Source organism: Temnothorax nylanderi, unplaced genomic scaffold (assembly GCF_030848795.1).
Source record: "Temnothorax nylanderi isolate EJ_2023f unplaced genomic scaffold, tnyl_v1.0 TNYL_tig0106_pilon, whole genome shotgun sequence".
Classification (NCBI taxonomy): Eukaryota; Metazoa; Arthropoda; class Insecta; order Hymenoptera; family Formicidae; genus Temnothorax; species Temnothorax nylanderi.
In genome coordinates this window covers 203,810-229,684 of record NW_027249168.1, presented here as the reverse complement: position 1 = coordinate 229,684, position 25,875 = coordinate 203,810, and the positions used below count along the sequence as shown (strand labels likewise).

General features: G+C 39.9%; 1 protein-coding gene across 1 annotated transcript; it reads right to left on the bottom strand.

Annotated features, from left to right (window-relative positions):
* Positions 1-946: 946 nt before the first annotated feature.
* Iav (transient receptor potential cation channel subfamily V iav) lies at positions 947-25,665 on the bottom strand. The gene is made up of 13 exons (XM_071712138.1): positions 24,548-25,665; positions 23,969-24,194; positions 17,894-18,009; positions 15,107-15,343; positions 12,858-13,009; positions 7,579-7,795; positions 6,636-6,797; positions 6,074-6,271; positions 5,495-5,607; positions 4,005-4,354; positions 3,556-3,807; positions 3,158-3,470; positions 947-2,308 (listed from the first exon to the last, which is right to left on the bottom strand). Exons 1-13 carry the CDS (start codon positions 25,370-25,372, stop codon positions 2,134-2,136), a joined length of 3,336 nt encoding a protein of 1,111 aa, XP_071568239.1. The 5' UTR covers positions 25,373-25,665; the 3' UTR covers positions 947-2,133.
* Between the last annotated feature and the right edge of the window lie 210 nt (positions 25,666-25,875).

Below are 25,875 nucleotides of genomic sequence, written 5' to 3'. Positions count from 1 at the left end.
TACGCAACAGAAAGTCGAACATTTAAGTAAGTCTGTTATAACGAAAGTGAAGGTAAAAGCGATATAAAATAATATAAACCATTCTCTCTTCCGCTTATAAGGTTACTGTTTGTAGAGCAATTTCGCAACGCCGTATTTCCCCTTAAGTGCGATTTATAAAGCTCTCGATAGTAATATCACGGTGAATTTCTGACGTAGCGGCGGGCTCGAAATTTGTTTGTTCGATCGTCCCCCCACGAGAGATGTTATAGCATGTAAACGTGCCTGTTCGGTAAGTTCGTTCCTTCTCCCGTGCCGTGCGCGGCACGTGTTTTCATTTCGGTATCGTAGCTAGGGCCGTCTCTCATATCATTATTGTTTCAATACGCGCGGGAGGTAAGAACTTCTCAAGTTACGTTACGTTTCCGAGACTGCCGAACATCTCGTCGTCTTTCCAGCTGCTTTCGCCGCAACAATAGATGGAGATTGTACACGAAACAAGCGTATCGTAGACGCAGTGAATTACAATTGCGAGTGACTAAAAATTTCCAAGAACGATATCATTTGATATATGTAATATTGTATTAGCGATATGCAGTGCATTTTATTTTATGCATTTAACTGATTGTGAGTATAAAATGTCCAATATTTCTCGAGTAATAAGAAGAAATAAATATAAAATATAATATTCTTGCATATGTCCACGCATGGAGCAAAAAGGTACAAATTTCACGAGTTTGGACTGCATGACGTGTTTAACGACATTGTAAATTTGCTTAACGTTTTAACGTAAAATAATATGCATATGTGACAACTCAATTTTGCAAGGGTTGATTGTTTTGTCAGTAACGCAATTTACATTTTCCGAGTAATGGTCTGTCAAACATTTTGATTAAAACTGAAAGTGGTGCATGAACAATGAAACGAAAAGAATAAAATTAATTTAAGGAATTTATAGGTAATGATATACCGACTTAAAAATAATTTATTTTATACATGTATTATATACAATTAACATCCATGTTCACACAGAAATTTTAACATCTGGAGATATTTTTGTCTCCAACGTGTGAAATATATCTTGAATACTATTCTAATCTTTAACGTGAACTACGCAGAAATTAAATAAAAATAAGAAAACAATTAATATTGCCAGAGAAGAAGTTATTATTCTCGCACAATATTCCAATTTGCCAAGCTGCTAAACTTGCTATCTTATTTTATATTTAAATTGCATAATTGGCAAATCTTGTAAGAGTAAAAATCCAGAATCTCCTTCAAAGTTGAAAATATCTTCTAAAGCACGTAGGTATATTGCCTACGCTACATAACTGTTCTGTACCTTTGAGAAATTCCTCAGTGGCTTATTTTAATAGATATGTACATGTATGAGAAAATTTCTCATCATGCAACCCCTCTGGAAATTACGTAACGGTAAGTTAACATCATTTGGTCCCCGGCATATGTGTTTACTTTAATAATTATCATACGGAAGCCTGTTACTTGGCGGCATGTTTTCCATAATGAGATATGCGCCTCGCGAGTAAGATTGAGTAATACCTATATTAACAGTACCCCATACACACAATACCGCTATATATGCAAATTGCTTTGAATCGATCGTATATCTTTACAAACTGTTTAGCTCGAGCTTATATACTCCCCGTAAAAGCCCAAGCTCTTTTTTACGTTAAGCACCACGTGGTACCATCAAAAACTAATTTATGCAACACTAATCTATGTTTCAAAGTTCACCCCGGGAAAAACGATAAGCCAACCATTTACATATGTAAAAAGATATTGTCGATTAATTTTATCCCTCAGTTATTGTGCTCTTGTAATTATTTATAACGATAGTGCGCGCATTCTGCTTCTGGTTATTCCTAAATCATAGACGCATATCTATGCACAACTTTTAGATACGTTAGAGATCAACTTTGCGTATTGTAGAATTAAATAAAGCGCGTATAATGCCTGTCGCGCGTGTCTAGACTTTTTGAAACTTGACTCTACGCGATATTTAAAATAAATGGCTTCGTTCGGGTGTAAGAGCTCTTTTATGCGGGATCATCCACGTGCGCGACCCCACGGCGTTGACATTGACGTCGTCATCGACGTCGTGATCGGTGCAGCGCAAAATGTCATAAAGTCATATTAAGGACTGTCCGGTGCGTTCTCCCGCCAGGCCAATATTGTGTTCATGTCTGTAATGCCACGCGTGCTCCATGGCTCGAGCGGATCTGAGGACGACGTTGGCGGTGAGGCCGCCTTATTCCGCTCAATCGATTCCCTTCTCCTCGCCGGCTCCTCAATTTCCTTAGGCGATACCCTGCGCATGCATCGTAAAAATGCACCGACCGATTAGGGAAGCAGTCAATCGACTACCGATACCGTTCTATACCGTTCTATACAGGATGCTGGCTCTTTTTAACGCTATGGATTTTTTAGTTTAAAACGACTCTCTAGACACGATTCTTCTTTAACAAGAATGTCAAGTAAATTGTTATTAATTGTTGCATGTTTGCAATTATTAATATGCCCATATTTGTAGCCAAGCTTCAAATTTCCAATTAGCTTCGAGTGAAATTCACTTTAACAATGATTTTGTCGTGTATTTTTATTATTTTTATTATGTTACAAATATAATATCTTTGTCAAAGAAAAATCGATCGGCAAAGAATCTGTAGTACAAACGGTGTGGAACACTGCGTAACTAACGATGTGGGATAATTATTAGATGAGATTTAATTAATGTGTCATTTAAGTCGTGTCAATTAACGCGTCATTTTGCCGTTATACACTTGGAAACTGTCTGTCGTCACGGTTAGTTATATCTTGCTCAACATGTATCGACTTCCTGGTTTATGTCAGATATATTTGCCTGATTAGACAAAATGAGATCGATGACTGCTAAAATTATTTAAGAGATATAAGATTATTTTCAGAGATGTTTTTGGATTCGCGTATTTTTATAGAGCTACCTTTCGCCAAAAAATAAAGTTACGGTTTACTTTAAATTTAAAAAACTCTGAGGTGAAATTTAGAACTTGCATAACTTTCTCCTTGAGAATTTTTATATATTAAAGAACATTTCGATGTTTAACTTTACTGTTTTCCAAGTATATAATTTATCGCGAAATCATCGGAAAATTTTGCAATTTATCATTGACTTTATTACCTGTTCTTGGCCGTTTTCGGCCGATGTTTTTGGATTTTATCGGGCAGTTTAGCGGGAATGCTGCCGTTCTGCTTGACCTTCGGTTTAATTGTTTCGACAGAGGTCTTTCGTCCTTCGGTCTCGATATGATTCGTCGGTATCTCTTCCGGATCATTCAGTAGCGGTCGATATCGCTGACTTCGCTCGACAGACGTCGTAGATGAGGAACTGTCGTCATCGTCGTCGCGACGTGCCCGTTTCGATGTGGTAATGAATCTGTTATTCGCGGATTTTATCCTTCGAAGGCGAGCTTCAGTACCGAGTAAATTATCGCCTGTAAAAACAATGGGCATAAATTCCTCAATTTATAATAATACAAAATTTATGACATTCTCGAACTTCAATAGTTTTGTACTTACCGCCGAGGTCATTGTCGCTGGACTCTATGAAATATTGCTTCTTAACGATAGTAGATTTCTCAGTGGTCGGCGGGGCGACCATGGCGAAGTGTGCTAGAATTTGCGGGTCGATCGTGGTTTTCATTGAAGCTTCGCTTGTGGCTACAGCGGACTTCGCCATTTGCAGTAGAGTTTTGTAATCTGTTGTAGTCTCGGAAGCGATAGCGAGCGCCAGAAATGGATCCTTGACAGCTTCTTCGAGTGCTTTCGTTTCTGTATTCAATACTTTTTTTTATATTCAATTCTATATTCAATTTAATCTCTTCGTATAAAATCGCACGATTTTATATTCCATAAAAAAAAAATACTCGAAGCATATTTTTGCTTTTAGTATCGGAATATTATATTAATGGAAACAAGTTATTAATTATCGATTATCAATTATCAAGAATTTGCATATCTGTACTTACGATTCGTATTTTTTAAGTTCATTGCCTCCACATCTTTCACAGGATCAATAGACTTGTCGATTAAATCCGTGAGACCTGATAATTTAGTTTGCTCCTCAATTGGTTGTTTATGCGGTTGCACACTTGCCACCGTTTCTGGGTTATTTTGGATTGTTTTCGCCTGCTGCTCGTTGAGGGCGGCTTTCGACTGCCCCGTCTTTATCTGTTTCGCGTCGATATTGGTAGGTATGCCCTCCGTCGCGGTGGATAAGTCAAAGTCATGTGCAAAGGCCATTACGTCCAAAGCTGCGGTTAACGCATCACCAAAACCTGCAGTAACTGCCGACACTTGCGGTTGACCGGCATTGGGACTGTAATGTACGCGAAATTAACGCGTGGCCACAATGTTCCATACGGACAGATTGATGTATCATATAAAATGTTATATTTAAACGAATCATTATCAGAATAATTATATAAATAATATTTAATTCTCTCAAGTAATTAATAAATAGACCACAATTAAAATGACAAATTGATGTTACAATGTAAATATATCGTCCATCAATCCATCATGATGGTAAAAAGATATATGTGACTAATAAATTAAGTTAATAAATTGAATCAATAAATTAAATTAATGAGGAAAAGAATATTCGAAATTGTGTGCACTTAAATCATCAGCTAGTTTACAAGATGTTAAGTTATTGATGCTTCTGCGAAATATCTGATTCTTTATGTTAAACGTATGACCTATTCATCTTACATCCTCTACTACGTAAGTATTATGTAACGCATCGCGTCGAGCCTCATAAATATTTAATAGACTGGAGATACGGTCACGTTCGCGCCGCTGTTATGCGTTCGTTACGTGGAAGCATAGCCAATCTGTGAAGGACTCCGATGTTTCTAGACGCTTGCGACGTTAGCTATGTCCGGATTGCAGGTGGCAGGCTCGACGGAATTACGAGGTGATAAAAAGTATCGTCCGCGACTGTCTCTCTGACGGTGAGTCACTTCCCGCAAGGGCGATTGTAAATCTATGCGTTGCAAGTCGCAAACGTGTGGAACGGTCGAGATACAACGTTAGCGAGTATTTGAAACAGATTTATCTGGTTTTTTTTGTTCCTCATTGTATATGTGCATGTAAAATAATTAAATAAAATGTAATAAAAAGAAATATAGCTATTTAAAATGTTTTATCACATCAACAGAGTAATAAAACTAAACAAACATAATATAACTATGATCAAAATAAAAATATATATTGCAGTAAAATTAGAATGGAACACAAAATATATATTATTATAAATTTTTGTCTTATAATAACGTGTGATATTTAATAAATATGTATGTTATAATTTATAACAATAATATAATAGTGAACTGAACATAAAGGCGAAAAATTGTAAGACAACATGAGTATTTTGAAATTATACGGAAAGGATAATAAAACAATAAGTAGCTCTGGAGAAATACGGTATGATGAGATGCGATGAAAGTATCATTACCTGACTACTCGCACAGGAGTAGAGAAGGACGCGCGACCCCACATTATACGACGGAGTTCTTCGCCAGTCATACCTCGTTTTCTCAATTCGTGTATCGTGACTTTTCCAACTCGCTGCAAAAGTACATGGAACGAAGTGGTAAAATTATAACGACGTCACCCGTATTACGATACTTTAATAGGTGCAATTGAAAATGTAAAAAACTTTTTACCAGTAATTACATACAAGCAATATGTCTAGTTCTTTTAATTAATAGCATTCAATTGGCGTTAGTGAAAATTTGTTTATCTAGGAAATAGTGAGATTTAATAAATTATTAATGCCATTAATTTTTAATCCATTTTTAGAGTAAATATTTCGCGTAGTTGTGCCATTCTGGCGAAATTTACTACACCGTAGCAAAATTTGCTGCGTGCATTTTACGAGAGTCGATACCAGAACTCGTATCAGTGGGACGCCGATAAATAAATTCTGACGCTTGATGCACTGGTATGGAATAAATCTTTGAATATACATTTCCGCCGGCGCGGCGCGCGCGCATACGTATGGAAAAAGAATAAATATAAGTAAATAAATCACCTTCCAATTAGCCACGGCGCCCTTACGCTGCTTCGCTTTGGTTTTCGATTTGCTTTTAATAACCAGTACACCCCTCTGTTCCGACGCGGGATTGTTCGGATCGTCGCCGGGTCCCAACTTGATGCTGTATTCCTGCAGGTAATTATGGGCGTCTTTCTGGGATACGGCGCGTTCCAAGGACACCACGATTTTTGCCCACTTAATAGGAAATCAATAAAAAAAAAAAAGTATTTAAAGCAAATTAGATCAAGAAATATTTGTGGCTTTTATTTACGTGATCTATGTCACTATATAGCTATAAATAAATAATTTCACTCATCATTGAACCTTTGTATGGAGCAATTAAAAATAGCTCAAGTACTTTTATTTCCGTTTTTACCAAAACTTGTCGGCAGTTTCTATCAAGTTTAGTTCACAACAATTAATTTCTAATTTAATAGTTAAAACTTTGTGAAAATATTGGAAAATTATTTTAGCACCACCCGGAAAAATAATCCGTGAACAACGGATTGTGAAAGTGAACGCTAAATTAAGAAAGATCGTGGATTATTTTAATACAAACCTGCTTGACGAATTCTTTTTCGCTTTGCTCGATAACGTGTGCATATGTATTACCCATCATGGCGATTAACATGTTGAGCAGCAGTATGGGCACAAGTACCATGAAAATCGCGAAGACCGCCTTGCTCAAGTTAGGGTAGGTCGTGTTACTCAAATCCGCGTACTGCAATAGACACGCAATAAACGCAATTGGATAAACGCAGTGCCGGTAAATCGTCGCGACAATTATACGCGGGCGCTAATAAATAAGCGGCCAATGCCCGATGTTGCGTGCCCGCCGCGCGACGACGGAAGCACGTAGAATTTTCAAACGGAAACTCGTATTTTCCATCGTACTACGGTCGCCCCCCTTTTAATTCGGTGCAACGAGTTAATCGTTATACGAACTGCGAAACCGAGCAATGATTTTTACGGGACAGGCAGTATTTTATGCACCCGCCCGCGCGTTCATGCAGACGCGCGCGCGCGCGCGCGCGACCGTCGTGCTAAATCTTTAATTTCGTCAGGAAACCATATTGTAGTGTATTCTGTGCGACGCGGAATTGTCCGTGATTGAAATTCAAGATTCATAGCCGCGTGTCCTGATGCACCATCGGAATAACGGAATGATATAAACGTGCGTGCGACGTTTAATCTTTGTCTTTGACATATTGTAATTAAACTAATGTCTCGCAATGCTCTAATAAAACATTTAAAATTTATTTAGAACACAAAGAGTAACGGATAAGATAAATAAATGAATCCATTCAATGCAGAGACGGGCAGAAACGTTATTTTTGCAAATGTAGATAAAACAAGTTATATAGGATAAGATTCAGAGTAAGAAAAGAGATACGCGTGAGAGGATTATTACGCATTTATGTGCATGCGTGTGTAAGATAAGGGTCTGCAATAGAAATTGCCACGACATGTCCCAATAAAGCGGTAATCTATGGTGAGCTTACGTTATAATCGCCGAGGGTTATCTGAAACAGCGCCATCCAGGTCGAAGGATAGGAATGATAGAGAGATGATTTCACCCCGGGGAATCCCTTGTAAAGAAAGTAAAACGATTGCGAGAATCCGAAGAGCATGACCGTGTAGATAATACCAAAGGTCAGCATGTCGCCCGTTATCATGCTGTACACCATTGTGACAAACGGACCAGTCAATCGAATCGCTCTGCAAGAGAGAAATTACATATAATGTTATAAGAGAGTATATGTATATATATCTTGAAGAATATAAATCTAAAACATCTCGTTCAAAATTTACAACAAAATTTTATGAGAAGTATAAAAGTAGTGTGAATGATAGTGTCGAAGAAAAAAAATATAGGCCTTTATCCCGCGCCGTGTAGTTTATTTTGAATTTAATTACACAGTGTTCCACATATATATTAGCGGTATCAACAAAATTATCATTATCGCTGTTACGCGAATAAACTATCGTCGTGTTTCATTCAGTGGTTCGCGCATCAAAGTCCGAGGTAAATCAGTATATTAACGTCATCGACATCGATTCTACTCGTATGATTCAAATACGCTTGATGTTATGCAGTTTATGCACACAAAATCCATCGTAAAACATTTGCCGGCGTGATATATGTGGGACGCATGATAATTGCGTCCCTCTAATCCGCCAAAATGATGTGTCTTTTTGCTCGCGCGCGGCAATCGGCGAAGCTAGATTGAAATATCATCCTATACCGCAAACAAATTCATACACATGTGTCTTCTTTGCGGTATACGTAATTAAGCTTAACACCGATTAATATAAAAGTGTTGTTCACGGTTACCGTTGCGCCGCTATCGTGACCGTTGAATGTGTAGAAATAATGGTTGATTTGAAAACCGGTTTTATATTTTGTTTTCGTGAAATGGTCCAGATATCATTTGCATTTACCGGTATTAATTCGCACGTACAAAGAAAGCTTTGGATAACGAAATGTTCAGTTAACAAGTTAAAAAGTGCATGGCTTTGAACACTTGATATCGGAGTTCAGTTATCGCGTTTCCAGTAGCCGCGATAACACGAATAGGTCAGGCACGAAAAGTGCTTGTGCAGCAATCCGGTGTGCATATGTAAACTACTCTTCTTACACGCAGCTCACAAATTTATAACGAGGAAAACAATTAAATGCTAATAACTCTACCTAGCAGAGAAATTTAAATACATTATTGATTAATCTAAAATGATCGATAATACGATTTAACTAGACATTTCTTTAATGTTATTTCTATAAAAATAATATTAAAAAATGGTTATAAGTGGTTAGAGAAAACCGTATATTAATTTTTGATTTTTAGCTATTAAAAGCTATCAAAAGCTATTAAAAAATATTATATATCGAATAATTAAAATTATTCTGCATGTTGTACATAAATGAATTTCAATAATAAATTGTGAAAATGACAAGATTAAATTGAAAAAGAGAAAATTTATTACGCAGTATGTAGAACGCTTAAAATGTTTAAAGGCCTTTTTATTGATATCCCTATACTCACAGCGAGGGAAAATTTCATTTTAAGTTAGCGTATTACTGATTGCATTAACTTTGTAATGTTCCAGTGTAAGTAAGTTACGACTCTTTCGTTATCGCGAAGTTAGAATCGCGACTAATATAAAGCAGACTTCGAATAAAGTATTAACGTATTATACTTCGTCGCCATTAAAACAATTCCCTGAGAAAGATTTACTTTAATATACATATTATCTACATTGCCTAACATAAACTGAATTTTTTCTATTTCACAATCACACATATTCTTATATAATATAATATAAGAAACGTAATGTTAATAAATAATTAACAAAATTTAATTTTGATTTTAGCTAGTTAAATAAAAACATAAATGGAATTATTATATATAAATTATTTTGTTTTACGTTATACTGGATTTTTTTCATTCTTTTTCACCCGTCGATTTTTTACGCTTTGAGAACCGTGCGCTGTGCAGCATTTGCGTATGGTTATACGATTACAACCAACGGTACGCATCGCTAAAATCAAAATGATTCGTAATTCGAGACTCGCGGCATCCGGCGTATCATACGCGAGCACAATAGGGGCACGAGCCGGAACCCGGAACTAGGATCGGGGAATCGAAGGACGAGCGATTAAAATCGATGCCGTCGCTGCCGCTGTCGGACGGCAACGGAAAACAAAAGCTTTTTAATCCCGACGCTGCATCCGCGCCCGTCAACAGACAGACAAATTTTTCAGATTCGTCATTCGGCTGGGATTAAGATTGAAGAGACTCGCGTGGCTCTGCGAATGAACGAACGAGCGAACGAACGAACGAACGAACGGACGGACGGATGAACGAATGGCGAATGATCGACGAATAACGGCGGAGGAGAGAACATCGATCGAGCCTCCATTAACTCCGACGACGCCGACGTCGTCGCCGGTCGGTCCTACCCTCTTCCGCTAATCGATGGGTGACCTTATCTTGTCAAGGGTTACCGACGCCCATAAATCTTCGGCCTTTTTCTCGGAGTAAGTTCAAGGGAGGGTACAGCCGCGATAGAAAAGACACTACGGATATACTCCGGTATAACTCGCACGGTATAGCGAGCGCGGTATAAGCGATGCAACTTGGATGAGGGATATAACATCGTTGTCCCGGGTATCGCGTATACGTTGTCCCGGGAAAATCAATAGGAATGCCAACTTCCGCTCGGCAAACAAGTTTCCGCTACGCGAGTCTTCCTCATCGCTACTTTCAGTAAAGTTCAAGAGGAAGACGTCGCATTCTATCTTTTTTTTTCTCCTCATGCAGGTCTTCTTTGGTAATTATACCAGATTAATGCCAACTGAGTTACCATATCGATTTTACAACGATGAATTATAAATAAAGCACTTTATTTCTTGTCACTGTAATCAATACTTGATTCTGAGAAAAGGACTTCAAATATATAATTAATTTTAACTTGCTATTAACCTTGCGTATTACAGTGTTCAAGAAAAACTATACATTTTAACTCTAGGACTATGTTAATTAAAATAACGTCTGTATTTCTTGAGGCGCTACATGAATGATAATTTTATTTCCGTTTAATTCGTATTCATCACTCGTACATGACTAATATGAATTGAGCAAGATATAAAATCTTTAACGGTATCTGTATGAATATCATGATTTCCAAGGAAATGCAGGTTTAATGTATTGACACAGGCTTAATATTGCTTTTGACGCTGACAAAGCGTCAAAACGTATTAAGCCAAAAAAGGGGATAAATTGCATGATGAGTAATATCGCGAGAAAAAAAAATCAGAATGTCATTATCGACGCTGTAATTTAATATATCCTTTGAAGTCCAGGACTGTAATGAAGGGCTAACTATGTTACCAGGTCTCTCCATAAAGTGGACTACAATATATTTTATTTATTTAGAGCGGCACGACGTGTAGGGAGCCGCTATATTCCCTGCGCATAATTACTGTCCATCAGGATCCTCTTTAGACTCCCGGCATCACTTCGTTTAAGTACGTATACGTGCAGTAATTCCTCAAAGGCCCTCGATGCCACTCGGGTGTTTCTTGTCTTCCATCACGGCCTGTCGTTCGCCTTGGCAATAAGCCACAGTCACGCCTGAGATTAATTTCGCACAAAATTTAACGGGAGCCCGCTACAACCCGCCTCTAAAGTTACGGCCTAAGTGCTTTACGATGTACCATTTACGAGCCGCCGTTTTACGTCTGTTTAAATTCAATATACACTCTTTGCGCCTGCACAAGTTCCAGGAACGCCTCTGTATACCTTATAGCTAGCTCCCAGGCACCTTATACCTTAGGCACAGCTGGAGGGCATAGGAAGAGGGTAACAAGAGCCAGCATAATGCTCCCTTCCAAATCGTTGATACTTTGCGCATTTCATCTCTGAGAATCAAAGACGAATTTGATAAAGTCTATTGTATTATATTTCTATATTTCTGCATAAAGATCCCAAAAACGTGAATTATAATGGATAAAATAACAATAATAATATTTGCAAGTACGACTACACTTAAAGAAAAGAAATGAAAAGGGAAACTTCTGATTGGTTTCCTAGGAAAATTTAATAGTATCAAAAGATAATATTGCTCCAACGATTAGTATCTGATTTGAAAAAAAAAATAGAAGCGAATTAGTAGCTACCTGACACTTCACGTACCCGTCGAAATATAGCGTTTTAGTGATGTTTACGTGTGCAGTCGGACCGCGGCAGAACAAACCGAGTTTTCCGAAAGAAACAGCTGCAATCCGACTGTTCTATTCCCGATGTCGGTCACGTAGGTTTGATATCACGTATTAGGAACATATAAGCACAATGCGAATGCACGTCCTCGCCTCTCGATAAACCATTTGTCCCATTCTTCGCGGAAGTACATCCGACAAGAGGCGTCGACATTCGTCAAAGTGTCGTTAAGCAAGAAAACGTTTGCTAGAAGCGTGTCGTTCGAGTAAGTAACCGATGTAGGAAGCAGATTCACGATTTGTGGAAGTTCTACGCGAAAGCGGGAAACCCTGCCAGCAGAATGCAAATAATGATTTTCTATTATGGTGATTTATTACGATGCCTAAAAACGTATATTCTTATAAAACTGAAATTACATATAATAGTACTACATAAAAGAAAATAATTAAATAAGTGTCAGGTAATACATTGTAAGCTTCTTTTTCAAACTCACGAATAACTTTCTATAAATCGAATTATCCTGTCACCTAATATTAAACATTGTTCGCGTTGCAATTTCATTAAAACTAATAATGGAGAATGCATCCTTTCAAAAATAGAAGTTATACGCTTTTTTCAGCTTTGTCCTCGATACTGCGATATCTTTTTCTCCCTCGTCAATCTACCATATTTAGATCGCACCTTTTTTTACAATTACGTAAAAATAACCAATCACCATTATTTCCTACACGTACGTGTAATTCTGAGAGATACAGCGAAAAATACGTTAAATTATACCCAAAGGAAGGATTTGCTATAGAAGAGATCCATTCGATATGGCCAGTGTGTTCCGACAAATAGCGTGTGCTGTACATACAGGTGGCTGTAAACACGTCGCCAGTTTACACGCGGCGATTGTCTGTGGCGGTCGCGCTAAAATGATGCGTGAAACAAATGGGTGGCAGCAATGTAACGAGTGCGACCTGGTCGCGTCGCGCCAGTAAATTGCAACCACTTTAATTTCGCAGCTGCCTTCCTTGCGCCCTGCGTCCCGCGCGCCTCTTGTTATATATATTACTTACCCGGCGAAAAACATAAGAAGAAACCATGAGCCCGGCACGGCGTACATCAGTATCGCATCCTCCGCGTGCCGATCGCCAGCGATACGACATGGAATGCACGCGAGAATGAGCAGATTGCTGATCACGAATATCAACTTGGCCGGTTCGTGGCTCTGAAATGCAAATGCGCGCAGGCGGAACGTTAGCGCGGCCGCATGCACTCTTGCAACAACGTTTCAGGAACGTCCGCAAGGGAATCGATATTTTCGTGCAATTTCGATACCTCCGTATAACGACTGCGTCGTTACGACGACAGCGACGACGCACAGAGTGGAATTTGCTCGATCCGTATACGGAAACAGAGAAACAAAATACTTCGATAATACGATTGTTGCTCTATCGCCTTTAAGATCATTAGATTTCAGTTTTATATTAATATAAAGATTTTCAAAAAATTGAAAGGTTTATTTATTTTATATAAAATAAATGAACCTCTTGTAAAAAATATAAGACAAAAAATATTATATCACGTGTGCTTTTTTGAAGAGAAATTGATGTTACGTAATAGTTGTGATATTATTATAACATATAGGGAACTAAATCTAGGCTTACATTTACACAAATAAAACATTTATGTACACATAGATTGGGCAAATTACACATTGTGCGACGCGACTTGTGTGGGCTAGCGCGTGTTAACGTTTTTGAATCGTCGCAGTATTAATTATCCACAAATCGAAGCGGATACATGGACTCGCATTTAATAATGCAACGATACAGCTTACGTCCGATTGTATTGGATCAGAGCGACGTATGTGTACTATTGATCCAGCACAAGCAATAACCAACACGATATGCACATGTATATTCGCTCTTAATTGATAGATATGGATAGATAACCAATAGGCACGCTAATGCGCCGATATTTTGTACATTTTTGCGAGAATTCTTGAGCCGAGAAGCACATGATATAAATTATATCGTACACGATATATATATTACAAAATGGATTTGGCATACAGCTATAATTTCTTCTGAAATAGAAAATAGATTAAAATTGATAGAAAAGGAATTTTAATTGGAAGTTATACATAGCTCATAATTTGCTGGCAGGAAAGACTCCATCTTTTTACCGAAATATCACATCTACCAAAAATGCTTTCAACGCGATCAATCATTGCCAGCAGTGCTTTTCCTGAGATTTCAATTTTCTATGATATCCAGCTATAATGTGATATCGCGAGAAACAATTAAATAATTAAATAAAAACATGTTAAATTATTATGTGACATTAATTATGTGACGCTGATTTATTATGAATATAATAAACAATAATTATCTTTTTATTTATGTAATTATCTTCAGCTACGATATATCGTTTCTGATTATAAATGGATTACTACAATTAGCAGAAAAGAAAAGACAGAAAGAGCCAATCGTTAGACCGCTACTCTTGTCGTTATACCGCTACACGTAATGCTTCGGTAATCATCGACCTATCCTTCTTTTATTCTTCGGGCTCATTAATGCGTGAAAAATTAGTACCACGAACGTACAGCTTCCGTCGGCAGCCATAGGATATACCTAGGTGCATCCATAAATCCGTGATCCGTTACAGTTCACCAGCCTCAGGATTTGCGTAACTGCATGGCTACACTTAACCGGTATCGCCGTACCGAAATTGCACCGTTGAGTATCGGCATTCGCGAACCATCACGAAACAACGGAATATTTCGCGATCGAGAGAAACGACGAAGATGATGCAGCGGAGATGGGAAACAGGAGTGTTTTTGTAGCTTACTAAAGGATCCTAGATCTTACTCGTTATATAAAAAATTAATTATTTGGAAAAGCAAAATCCATTGGAATTAAACTTTCTTTTAGAGTTATGTTTATACTTCATTATAATTGCGCCTCAAATTTTATGCAACTTTGTGCATAATGACCTGAAAGAAAATTATATTTCTGTAAAATTTAATTAACTTTTTCAAAGTTATTCCATTTTTCTTCACAAAATCCTAGGGTGATTTGACAAAAATCACACTTTAAAATCTTAAATTCTAACTCTTATATATCTCTATCTTATATTCTTTACTTAATAACGCGAAAATTAAATTTGTTGGTTCAGTATCCATCCATATCTTTGCGATTTAATCTGTATTTCGAATTGTAAGTAAGCTACAAAATCCAGATCGCGATCTCGCGGGCCCAAACGGTAAAACGCTCCTGACGGCGAGGTCACCGCGGCGGAAAAAAATGTCCGAGCCTACCAGTTGCTTCAGGAACGATAGCGGACCGACGTTGATCATCTCGCCGCCCAGCTGCACCAGGATGTAATTCAGCACGCCCAGCACGGTGATGCACTCCGCCGCGGTGCGGACGGCGTCCGTTATTTCCTCGGGCCACTGCAGCAGCACGGCCTCCATGTCCGCGGGCCTGAAGTACACGGCTAAGGACAGCGAGGCCAGGTGAAACACCAAGATAATCAATCGCTTCAGGAACTGCAACTTTTCAGTGGAGAATAGATGTCGGCGTATGCACCTACGGAACTTTCCGCATCGATTGGCCGGAACATAAGAGCAAAGTTTTACGAGCGGTAATATAGGGGCGGACTCGCGAAAATATCGCCGGTCCCAGGGCTAAGCTCAAGGGGGCTTGGATACCAGTCGAGCCCCTTGAGAAGATCGATTTCTCTCTCGCATATTTCAGATCGGTTAAGCGTTGTATCTGTTCTCAGTTTCTCAGTATCAAAAACGTAACTTATGGTCAGGGATCGATAGCCTCCTTATATCTCATTACGTCAAATACAACGGAAATAATTCTTCATTTTCATTGCATGTCTAATATCGCGCGCTTGTTTATTCACGAATGACATCAGTTCCAAATATAGCAAAATTTTACAGTTCGCGAACAGCAGCTCACGCCACGGTATTATTATCCGCGTTATCGCGCCACGTTCGTATTATCGTGCGATAATCCAGACGCAACGTTTAACGTCTTTCGTTTTATCTCTAGCTTACGTTATCGCGCCACTTGTTTGTAAAGTGCAGTAATCGCAAGCGTTTCGTTTTAACGGATAAAAACATTCTAACGAACCGCTCCGAGATTGACTCCGGTACGATCCGATAATAGGAAAATCATAGCCAAACGGACACAGTAATACTGCATATTGCGTCCACGTGCGGTCCGAATGTGGCCGTGATTAGTGCCATAAATGGGACACGTTATGGACGCGGTGCAGTTATAATATGCGCGATACGCGCCTGTCTGCTGAAGCCTTCGGCGTACGTACGAAAGCTCGTTTGTGATGCGATCGTAATTGCAATCAACCCGCCCGTATAACTTCGATAGCCATCGTTTCGAAATCACTGAGCCACCATGGACCCGCGACAGACTGACTTGAAATAACCGGCGCAATTATACCGCCATCGCCGGAAGCCTCATCGACGTCACTCGACCGATCGACCCGAGTGTTAATCGTTTCAAGTCACTCTAGAGAGATAGAGAGAGAGAGAGAGAGAGAGAGAGAGAGAGAGAGAGAGAGAGAGAGAGAGAGAGAGAGAGAGAGAGAGAGAGAGAGAGAGAGAAATCGTATTCGACGTCGCGCTGGCAAACAACGCGACAATACAGACGCGCATCTGCATGCGAAACCGCGTAAAAAATTTCATTCTCCATTTGATCAATTTTGAACGAATCTCCGCGCGTCATTCTTCTTCTTCAAAAATTCACGTTTGCCAATCATTTAAATTGCTTTAATCGTTTAACTCTTTTCCAAGTCGTTTATCTGAAATAGCGGTTTTAAAAATACATGAAAATTTAGAAGTTTCAGAAACTCTCGTACTCGATAAAAACTATGTTTGATGATATTACCCGATCTTTCTTGTAAGTGACCTAAGTAGCTTTGCGAAGTAACATGTTATTTATCGGCAATTGTCCAGGTGGCTTATGTGTTGTCAACTACATAAAATATATAAGCGAAAAAGCATCGCAACGTGAGCTGCTCCTGCGATGTAAGCCGATCTTTCTCAAAGTGCTCGCGTAAAGATTTCCCAAAAATATGATCTGACGACAGAAACCTAAAATTGCCTCCTACCAGACAGAAATATCTTTGACTACATACCGATTGTATCGTATATGAAAGATAGATTCGTTAACAAGTTTAGGATTGATTCGTCTTTTATAGCAGATCCGATTAAGAAGTTACTTAAGGAAAGTAATAAGCTTTTAACAGAAAAAAAAAATTTCAAATAATTTTAAATAAACTCGATGTAAATGACTTTTTTATATTGTCTCAATATATTCTACATTATTTAAATGTATTGTTTAAATATTATCTAATGAAAAGACATCGTTTGAAAGTTGCTTGGGGAAAACATCCGAGAAATATATACCATATTCTTTCTCATTAATCACCTAAATTTTAATATACTTCCTAATATAAACTATATAAAACACATTGTTATACAAACAAAATACAAAAAGCGTAAAAATATAAAATTGAGGAACTAAAAGAAACAGCTTTCTTTTTGATGCTTTAAGTGTTTAAGTTATGTATGGAAAAGAAAAAAGAAAAAAGATCTTTCTTTGTTCGATGTAAGAATCGACTATACGGACACACAATACAAAGTCATAAACTCTGAATGACGCAGCCATTGTTTTATTAAAAAACAAAGCAAATTCTGAATATCATAATATTAAGTATAATTCTGCAATACCATGTTATTAATACTTTGATATTCATTGAAATATTTTTATTGTCAAGTATATTAGATATTATTCAAGCTATTTTTGCGAGAGGCAACTATTTATTCTTTAAATTTAGTATTCCGAAGCAGTATGCGAAAAAATTGAGTATTCAAAATAACAGTAAAAGATGCTTTAATAAAAGATGAGGTCAGTGTGCGTGCCGTGCGATTCTATTGTTACGAAGAAGATCTCGCGTCGTCGTAGCAAAGTCAAGCATAAAGACGAAGGGACGGTGAAAAACGTCAAAATATAGTAACGTCTTATAATTCAGCGAGAAACGAGCGGGAACGCCATCACGTGGACGCACTTACTCGCGCGAAGGTCTTCCATTTTTCCTCAAGTAATCGCTGAATAATACCACCGTCCAGCATGTCCAAGTGCTCCTCCTTCGTACCATTCAGAATGATAAATAGCGCAGAGTTCCAGTCTGAAATAGAAATTCGGAGAGAGCCATTTGCGGTTAATGGAACATCGCTTTAGGGTTTGCGCCGCGATAATTATGGGTTTTGCATTAGTGAGCGTGCATATAGTGCGATGTATACATACCAGGTGCAGGTGCGAGAGCGGGTCTTTTCGGCATTCTCTTTTCCGCCGGCAGAGAAACATCCGGCACGAAAGATTTCCGCTGTATAAGAGACGGAAATTTTCCGTCGCCGCCATGTGTTGCCGCCGGCACCGTACCAGTCGAAAGATAAATCCGTGGCGCCATTAAAGTTTCATTCGAAAATGTTCGCAATCGCCGTAGAATGGGTACGGCATTCCCCGAAAAACGCCGGACGTTTATGTATCCGCTGGTACATCTCTCTCGGTGCGATCCACGGCAACAGGAACCGGACAGTTCCGTCGCCGGAGGTCGATGTTTAAATATTGGAATCACGATTACTGACTTTTAAACATTTTAGCACGATCGATATGGTACGCCTTTTCGCCCTGCCGAATCGCGTCGTGCAATATTAAGTGCAACGTTCATGTGCAGCGTTACGGAGAGAGACTCGGTTTGTGTATCGATCGTATGCATCTGTCGTCGCACTTCGCCCGGCTTTGGCGCGATTGCTAAAGTAATTGGAACTTGGAGGATTGTATCCTCGGGAGTCCTTAATTACCGCTCGACACGGGCGAAGGTGTACTACGGTAGCTTGACCCGTCAAAAACATCATTTCCCGGATGGGAAGTGTCTAAAAGTGAGCGCCATTATTTTAGCTATTATTTCAACAGCTTGATATTCACGAATATTGACTTTATTCTTAAATAAAACCTTATAGAACGATGGAAGGAGAAAGATTTGAACAGATCTTAAGATAGAAGTCCAAGTTCCGATAACGAGTTTCGTAACTCGCTCGCTACTATAGCAGACGTTACACTGATTGAGATTCTCAAATTGAAATCTTTCTCATTGAGATTGTACATTTATAATTCAAGGAGGTAATTCGGATTTCAGACAAGTCAATCAAGCGATAAAACGCTGGGCGCGGATCCGACGCTAATGTCGATGCCCCTCGATCATCCGGTTCTCAATTTTGCATGACGACCGCTGATCTCCCGGCTCCAAACCGGTTGGTATCCGCGGCGAAGTTACTAACGCGTGTCCGTTACCGCAGCACGTAATTATATCTGACTTTGGAACACAGAGCCGCGATAGTTTTCCCCGAGCTTCCTCCTAGTACAACCCTCGGCCACTATCTACTAACCTCGACCGGACATTGAACCGAGCTCAAATAACAAAGTACCACTTTGGGGGCTTTGTGTCTCACGATCGGCAGTAATTATTTCGGAGGACCGGTCGTGATGAAGTTAATGAGAGAAAATACTTTCGAGGTAGATATATATAAACTTACAATTAGAACTGTGACAGTATAATTTAAATTTACGTAGGCTATAACACAAAAAAACGAGACCTTTTTTCCAAATAATAAATGTAAAATATTCAAATTGGAAATAATTTATAAGTCGCTTAAGGGAGCTAAGTCTTTAATAACGCAAAGTCTTAAGCTTGTTTAACTTGTATATATATAAATCCGCCTTTGGCTCAAGGTAAAAGAAAAGTATTCGATTACTGAAAATAACCTTAAGAATAAATTTACTATCAGTATTGACTTTATCTGTATAAAATAATTTTTTGTTTGGCTCGTCTTTATGGGATTTACCATCTGTGCTATCTTATTTTCTAAGGATCTCTGTTATTGTCGTCGCGATAAAGCCTGCGATGTGCGATTTTGTGCTGGATACTCTCGAAATAGACATCGGCACGCCTCCATATTTTTCTCGGGTCGAAAAGTCGATAGATTCTGATATCGAAGTTAAATAATAGAAGAGAAGGAAGCTCAGTGAGAGCTCAACAGATAATTAAAATTGCGTGAGCGTCTACTGGGTGTTAAGTTTGCGAAGGTAATTTTTTTTAGCGAGGATTTTATTTATATTTCATGTTTGATACTGAGTACTAAATATATTACGAATTAAATTTCAAAAGTGCAAACCGATGTCAAAATCTTTGCATTTACCAGATTTTAAGTGAATATTTTAGTAAAAATAAATTAAAAATTAATCAATTGCGATAAATAATGAAATTTTTTAATGCTAAACTCTAAAGTTATAAAAAGATTTTTTTAAATTGTAACGTATTTCAATAGAACACCCTGTATATAGCTACTGTTATACAATTCCGGACTTCTTGGTGCACATATGTGAGGTCTGTTGTATCACATTGCTCAGAAATATAAATTTTAACATACCCATTAAACGTAAGAGAAGAAAATTGTTTTGTTAACATAATTCTCTGCTTTCTTTTCTAATGCATGACATTATCACAAATAATGTTATGACTTTTTATTTGAAGAAAATTATTACAAACCGATATTACATACAAATATGAAACTCAGGTGTTTTTTATTTGAGATTTTTGCTATAATGTAACACACACAACGCGGTTGATGTAAATTTACCTAACCATTAAATATGAACTATTTTGACTAAAACTTTAAATTAACTTTACTTAATATTGAGCTTTATTAATAACTTAGCAATCGTGAAACTACACTCGTGTAACCATACTCCTCTTGAACTGCGGAAAATTATTTATATTTTCTTATACAGTTAGAAGATTCTCTTTACTTCTAGATATTTTTCCAATATTCTCACAGAATATGAATTTTATATCAATATACTTTAAATTTTTTTAACAATTTTCAAGTAATATATAATGCAGAAAATTTTGATATATAAACTTAAATGATATTATATATTTTTCTTCCCGTATGTACACATGAGGCAAATTTTATATCTCGGGTTGTTTCAAACTCGAAAGCTACCGTAGTCCTCTTACGTAATGTCGCTTACGTGCGAAGGAAAGTCTGAAATAAGAGCTTGTGCAACGTGAAAGATGGCAAGCGTCTTAACGATCGCGCGTCGTCAGAAATCTGTTCCCGGTCAAGAATACCGTAAGCGGTTCAGTGTAGCACCGTGGTGATTACACGTGTCGGATACTTTCATCGTCACGATACGATTTCTCGCAGGCTAATCTTTTCGCGCTTAAAAATATATAAGTACAACAAAAAATGTCTCACTTTCTTCCCCCTTCCCCGCTCTCTTTCTCTTTCTCTCTTTCTCTATCTGAACGAAGCATAAACTGCCTGTAATAAAAACATTCCATAATTTTTATTTCAAAACTTTTTCTGACCTGGCATTCACACGCCGCGCTTATACTTTTACATATCTGTGTTGTTAACAAAATTAATTTTTAATTAACCCGCGGATAGTAGCGTCGCGAAAAATGACGGCGTTGATTGCGCGCGGGTTGTCTCGGAGTTGCAGCGTAGTCAGTTTCTAGCGCGGATACGATACCGGAAGTTGCGAAAATAACATTTTACGCGAGCATCACGCGTTCACGGCGCGGCCCTCGGATTAAAACGGGAAAAAACGTCGGCAGGGCCGAGACGAGGAGAGGAATGGCTTTTCTGCTGAAAGCTCGACCTTTGACCGCCGTCACCGAGGCTCTTTTGGCCAACCGCCACCACCCTCACTTTTCGATTCCGCCTTCTCTCTCTCTCTCTCTCTCCCTCTCTCTCGCCCTTTCACTCCAGCCTTGGTTTGGAGTAATTAAGCGTGCCCGTAGGAGAGACGTACCGAAAGTTCGGCTCACCTCGCTATAGCACTGTCCTCTCGCCACTGTGGTTACTTTCCTCCATCCGGGCGCCCCCGCCGATGCGACGTCGTCGCCACCCTTTGCGAAATCGGGCGACGCTCGTGCCCCGGTGGAGACGCCCATGCTACGACGGGGGTAGATAGGTGGGTTAGGGCGGCGGCCAGGAAGGATCGAAGGGATAATGGATTCCGAAACTAAATGAAACGCAAGCTCCCGACGCCGCATCGCGCCGCGCCGCGCCGCGCCGCGCCGCGCCGCGTCGCGTCGGGTCCGCGGCTAATCTCGAAACTTCGTTAAATGCCCGTAATTGCATCCTGCTACGACCCACCACGCTCCCAGGCATCCAGCGCGTCGCGCTTCGCGGTACTTCTACTCGCGAACAACTCAGGGAAAACCTGAGGGCAGGTAACGACGACGAGACGCATCCATTTCTCGGCGGCGCTTTCCGTGCTCGATCGCGAACTTCGATACAATTTCACGCAAGTTCGACTGACGGCCCTCTTAAAATGCGAACGGCAGCACGCGAAACTTTCTTCTACCCTCCCCTGTTCCCTGCGGTTCTTTGTTGGGAAATTTTGGTGACGTGACAAACGCGAAGGTAAAATCGAATTGCATCACCTCCCTGGACGGGATGCTCCTATGGGGATATCACTATAGCTGGCTCACATTCGAATGCGGACAAGCATTCGCTGACAATCTTTTATAGTATTCCAAAGATCAGTTACTTCGTCAAATCGAATCAATTTGAGATCTGCGTCGTAAACTTTAGGATCGTACTCGTGTAGTAAAATTCGGTATAATATTTAAAGTTTCGTGCGAGATCTTCCTCTCTCAAATTGCTTTTAGATTGTCGGTATTGTCGTTGATACCAATTAATTGAATAAAATAAATTTATACCCGCGGCAATCAAATCGGAAACATATTAATAACGCGGAAATCTATCTGTAAAACTCGCTGCATACATAAAATTAAATGCACCGTGTATAAACCATCGACTTCAAATTACATCGCTGCAGTTTGCATCGCGCTTCCTAGAACGATTTCATTTATCTCGCTGAATTAATTAAATGAGAAATCGACTTCGATTCTAAATTACCGTCAAAGCAGGAAAATATCGACGCGATAACGATGGTAAGAGCAGCGGCGATAACGAGCCAATATCAGCTAGTTTTTACCGGAACGTGTTATTCGCATGTCGGGCGAAGTTGTTGGCAGTATGGTTTACTATCCGCCTGCGTCCTATGTTCGACGTAGGAAAACTTTGTGAAATTTCTTTTTTTCTCTCCGGAAACTTTTCAACCCGATTTTGTCCTCGATTTTGTCCTTGTATCCAATTTTACGAGAGAAGATAGTCCCTTCTTGTTCTCGCTATATTGGTTCTCTCTCTCTCTCTCTCTCTGTCTCTCTCTGTCTCCTTTCTCTTCTCTTGTCATCAACACTTGCAACACTGTCGCAATTTTTGCTCTATTGCCACCTTCTTTTTGTCGGAACGCTTTACACGGGGTTAGAAGCCGTGAGAACAATTTTACATAAGCTGCGCATATGATGCACGAAAAAACTCAACGCAGAATAATTTAAGAATATTTCAAAGACGTTCCCCAAAACACACCTTATTTTTGAAGTGTGTTATAACATTTGAGATTAAAAAAAAAAGCAAAAATAAGGTAGTGTAGAGTAAAATTAAAGTACTAACTTATATCTGAGAGCAAAGTCGCCTTTACAAAGTACAATATACGCAAACAAATCGAAACACGCATGAATTACAAGTAACAGAAATAATAGGAAAAGTAAAACAAATTGCTAAACAACACACCGCTGAAAGTACGTTGAAACTAGTAACCAAAGGAAAATTGCATAAATCTAAAAATATTTCGCGCGGATATTTCCTTCAATAAACAATGCTATGTCGTGTGCAGAAGAAAGATTTGATTACCACTCCTCTTTAATTAGAGCAAATCGTAACTTTTGAATGGTAAAAAAATAGAGAGTGAGAGAGAGAGAAAGGGAGAGATAGCTATAGAGGAAGGAGGGGGGGGGGGGGCAAAAAAGAACAACGAGACTCTCTCTCCCGCGCTGCAGTGTCGCTACGGTGCTACTATTTAGGAACATCTCGGCCTTGACTCGTCGCAATTAACTCGGGAACATGCGACAAAGTGAGGGCCCACTTGAAGATGCACGATTCAGTGGACCGTGGATAACGATTCTCGTCGAACCGGATCGGCGTAATTCGATTAGCTTTACGACGTACTTGTTCTGCCGTCGGGTAGCAGCGTGTCGAGGGCATTGAGAGGGTACGCCGAGCAAGTGATATTACTGTAACGCCAGAACTCCCGCGCGGACAGCTCCAGCATCTCACGGAAGACCTCGGCACGCCCCAGCTGGCAGGCGAGTGTCAACGGGGTCAGGCCTGCGGCATTCGCGATTCCGTTGCGAGCAGGAAGCTTCGGATGTCGCAATGCGTAGCCGAACATGTCCTACGTCAAATAACAGTTCTCTCTATGCGAGCTGTTTTGGAACAGTGAACTATGTTGGCAGAAATGTCAATATCCGTGTTTTACTTCGAAATAAAAATCGTTGGGAGAGTATAAACGGAATTAGAAAATTTATAAATCACCACATTTATTAAAAAAGCTTGAAAATAATTGAAGATAACGCAGTAATAAAAAATATATATATATTTAAAAATACTTTTACAATAGCATTTGCTTAATTGAAATTATAGAGAGAACAAAATTTAAAAACGAAAACGCGAAAGATATAACATCGGATAAATCATCAGATTTCTGAAGTCTAGTTTTTACGTCTATACGTTAATGTCAATACGCACCAATTTATCGCAAACTACGACCATGTGTAAAATCATATTTCCAAAAGAATCTTGCTCGTCGGGATCCGCGCCGGAATCAAGTAGCAGGTTGTAGACGCTCTCGTTAGCGCAGCAGGCGGCCCAGGCGAGCGGGTACTCTCCCAGATACGCGAGACCTTCGTAATCGGTATTTCTAGCGGGATTCATCCTTTGTTGATCGCGCGGTAGAAAGAAGCTGCCAGTGGCTCGCTGCGAGATAATTGCACCCGCCTCGACCAGCTCCTGCACGAGCTCATTGTTGTTGTAGGCGATCGCTAGATGAAGGGCGCTCGCGCCGAGGTACTCTTCTCCCTCAACGACGTCAATGGCCAGTCGCGGGAAACACTTGAGCAGGATGCGCGCTATTCTAGTGTGCATCCGCGTGTCGCATATGATGAGAACGTGCAACAAGGTCTCGCCCAGCGAGCCCCTGTACTGCATCTGCCAGCAGGCCTTGTGATCATTCCACTGCGCCAGCGGGTCGAAGCGCGATAGGGAAGCCTCGATCGGCAGCACGACCTGCTCGAGGTCGCGAAACTTCCAACGTAGATACTCGGCGCGATTGATTGTCTGACCCTTACCGTCCGCGTACATCAGGATACCGAATTGCTCGCGCATCAGCTTCTCCACCTCCGGTTGACCGCCCTGATTGTACGCCTCGATCAGCTCGCCGCCCTTCTTGTAGTTGGCCAGTCGATACAATAAGCATTGATCCTCGTTGCTCGCCTGGCTGATCACGCGGTCGAGGATCGAACCGGCGTTGACCTGGCTGCCGCGACCAACGCGGCACGAGCAAACACCACCCATTCAGACATATCCCTTCGCTGTCGGTCGGGTAAAGCACCGAAAGCTTCGCACTATCGCACCCACTATTCACCAAGCTCGATCTTTCCCGCTTATTCGTCAGCTCTTATCAGCCGACGTCGCTCGAACGGAATCCCTCTCGAGTGTCTCCAGACGTTCTCAAGGTCAAGCAGCGCGCCATTTCCGTCGCGATAAAGCGAGAAACCACTTCGCTGTACGGCTATTCGCGGCCGACTCCATTGATGTAACACTCGAGATTCTCTTACCCCCGACGAGAGGGTGGCACGGGTAAAGAGAGACAGAGAGAGAGAGTGCTGGTATTCGCGCTATAGCAACCAAACAGATCCATAAGCGGTACCTGGTGCGGACGGGCACGACAGGGTCACCACTGCCACGCTGCCGCGAAAATTGGGAGCGTTTTTACGGAAATAAATTTATCAAAGGCGCGTTGCTGGAAGGCGAACGCGTGAAACGTCGATGATTTAGAGCGCGTCGTTTAACGAACT

Excerpts from the sequence above, each read along its gene's own strand:
- Iav (XM_071712138.1), bottom strand. The coding sequence starts at position 25,372 with ATGGGTGGTGTTTGCTCGTGCCGCGTTGGTCGCGGCAGCCAGGTCAAC. Across the intron at positions 15,344-17,893 it reads AATGGAAGACCTTCGCGCGA|TTGCAGTTCCTGAAGCGATT; the intron begins GTAAGTGCGTCC and ends TCCACTGAAAAG. Across the intron at positions 3,808-4,004 it reads GAACTTAAAAAATACGAATC|AAACGAAAGCACTCGAAGAA; the intron begins GTAAGTACAGAT and ends TATTGAATACAG.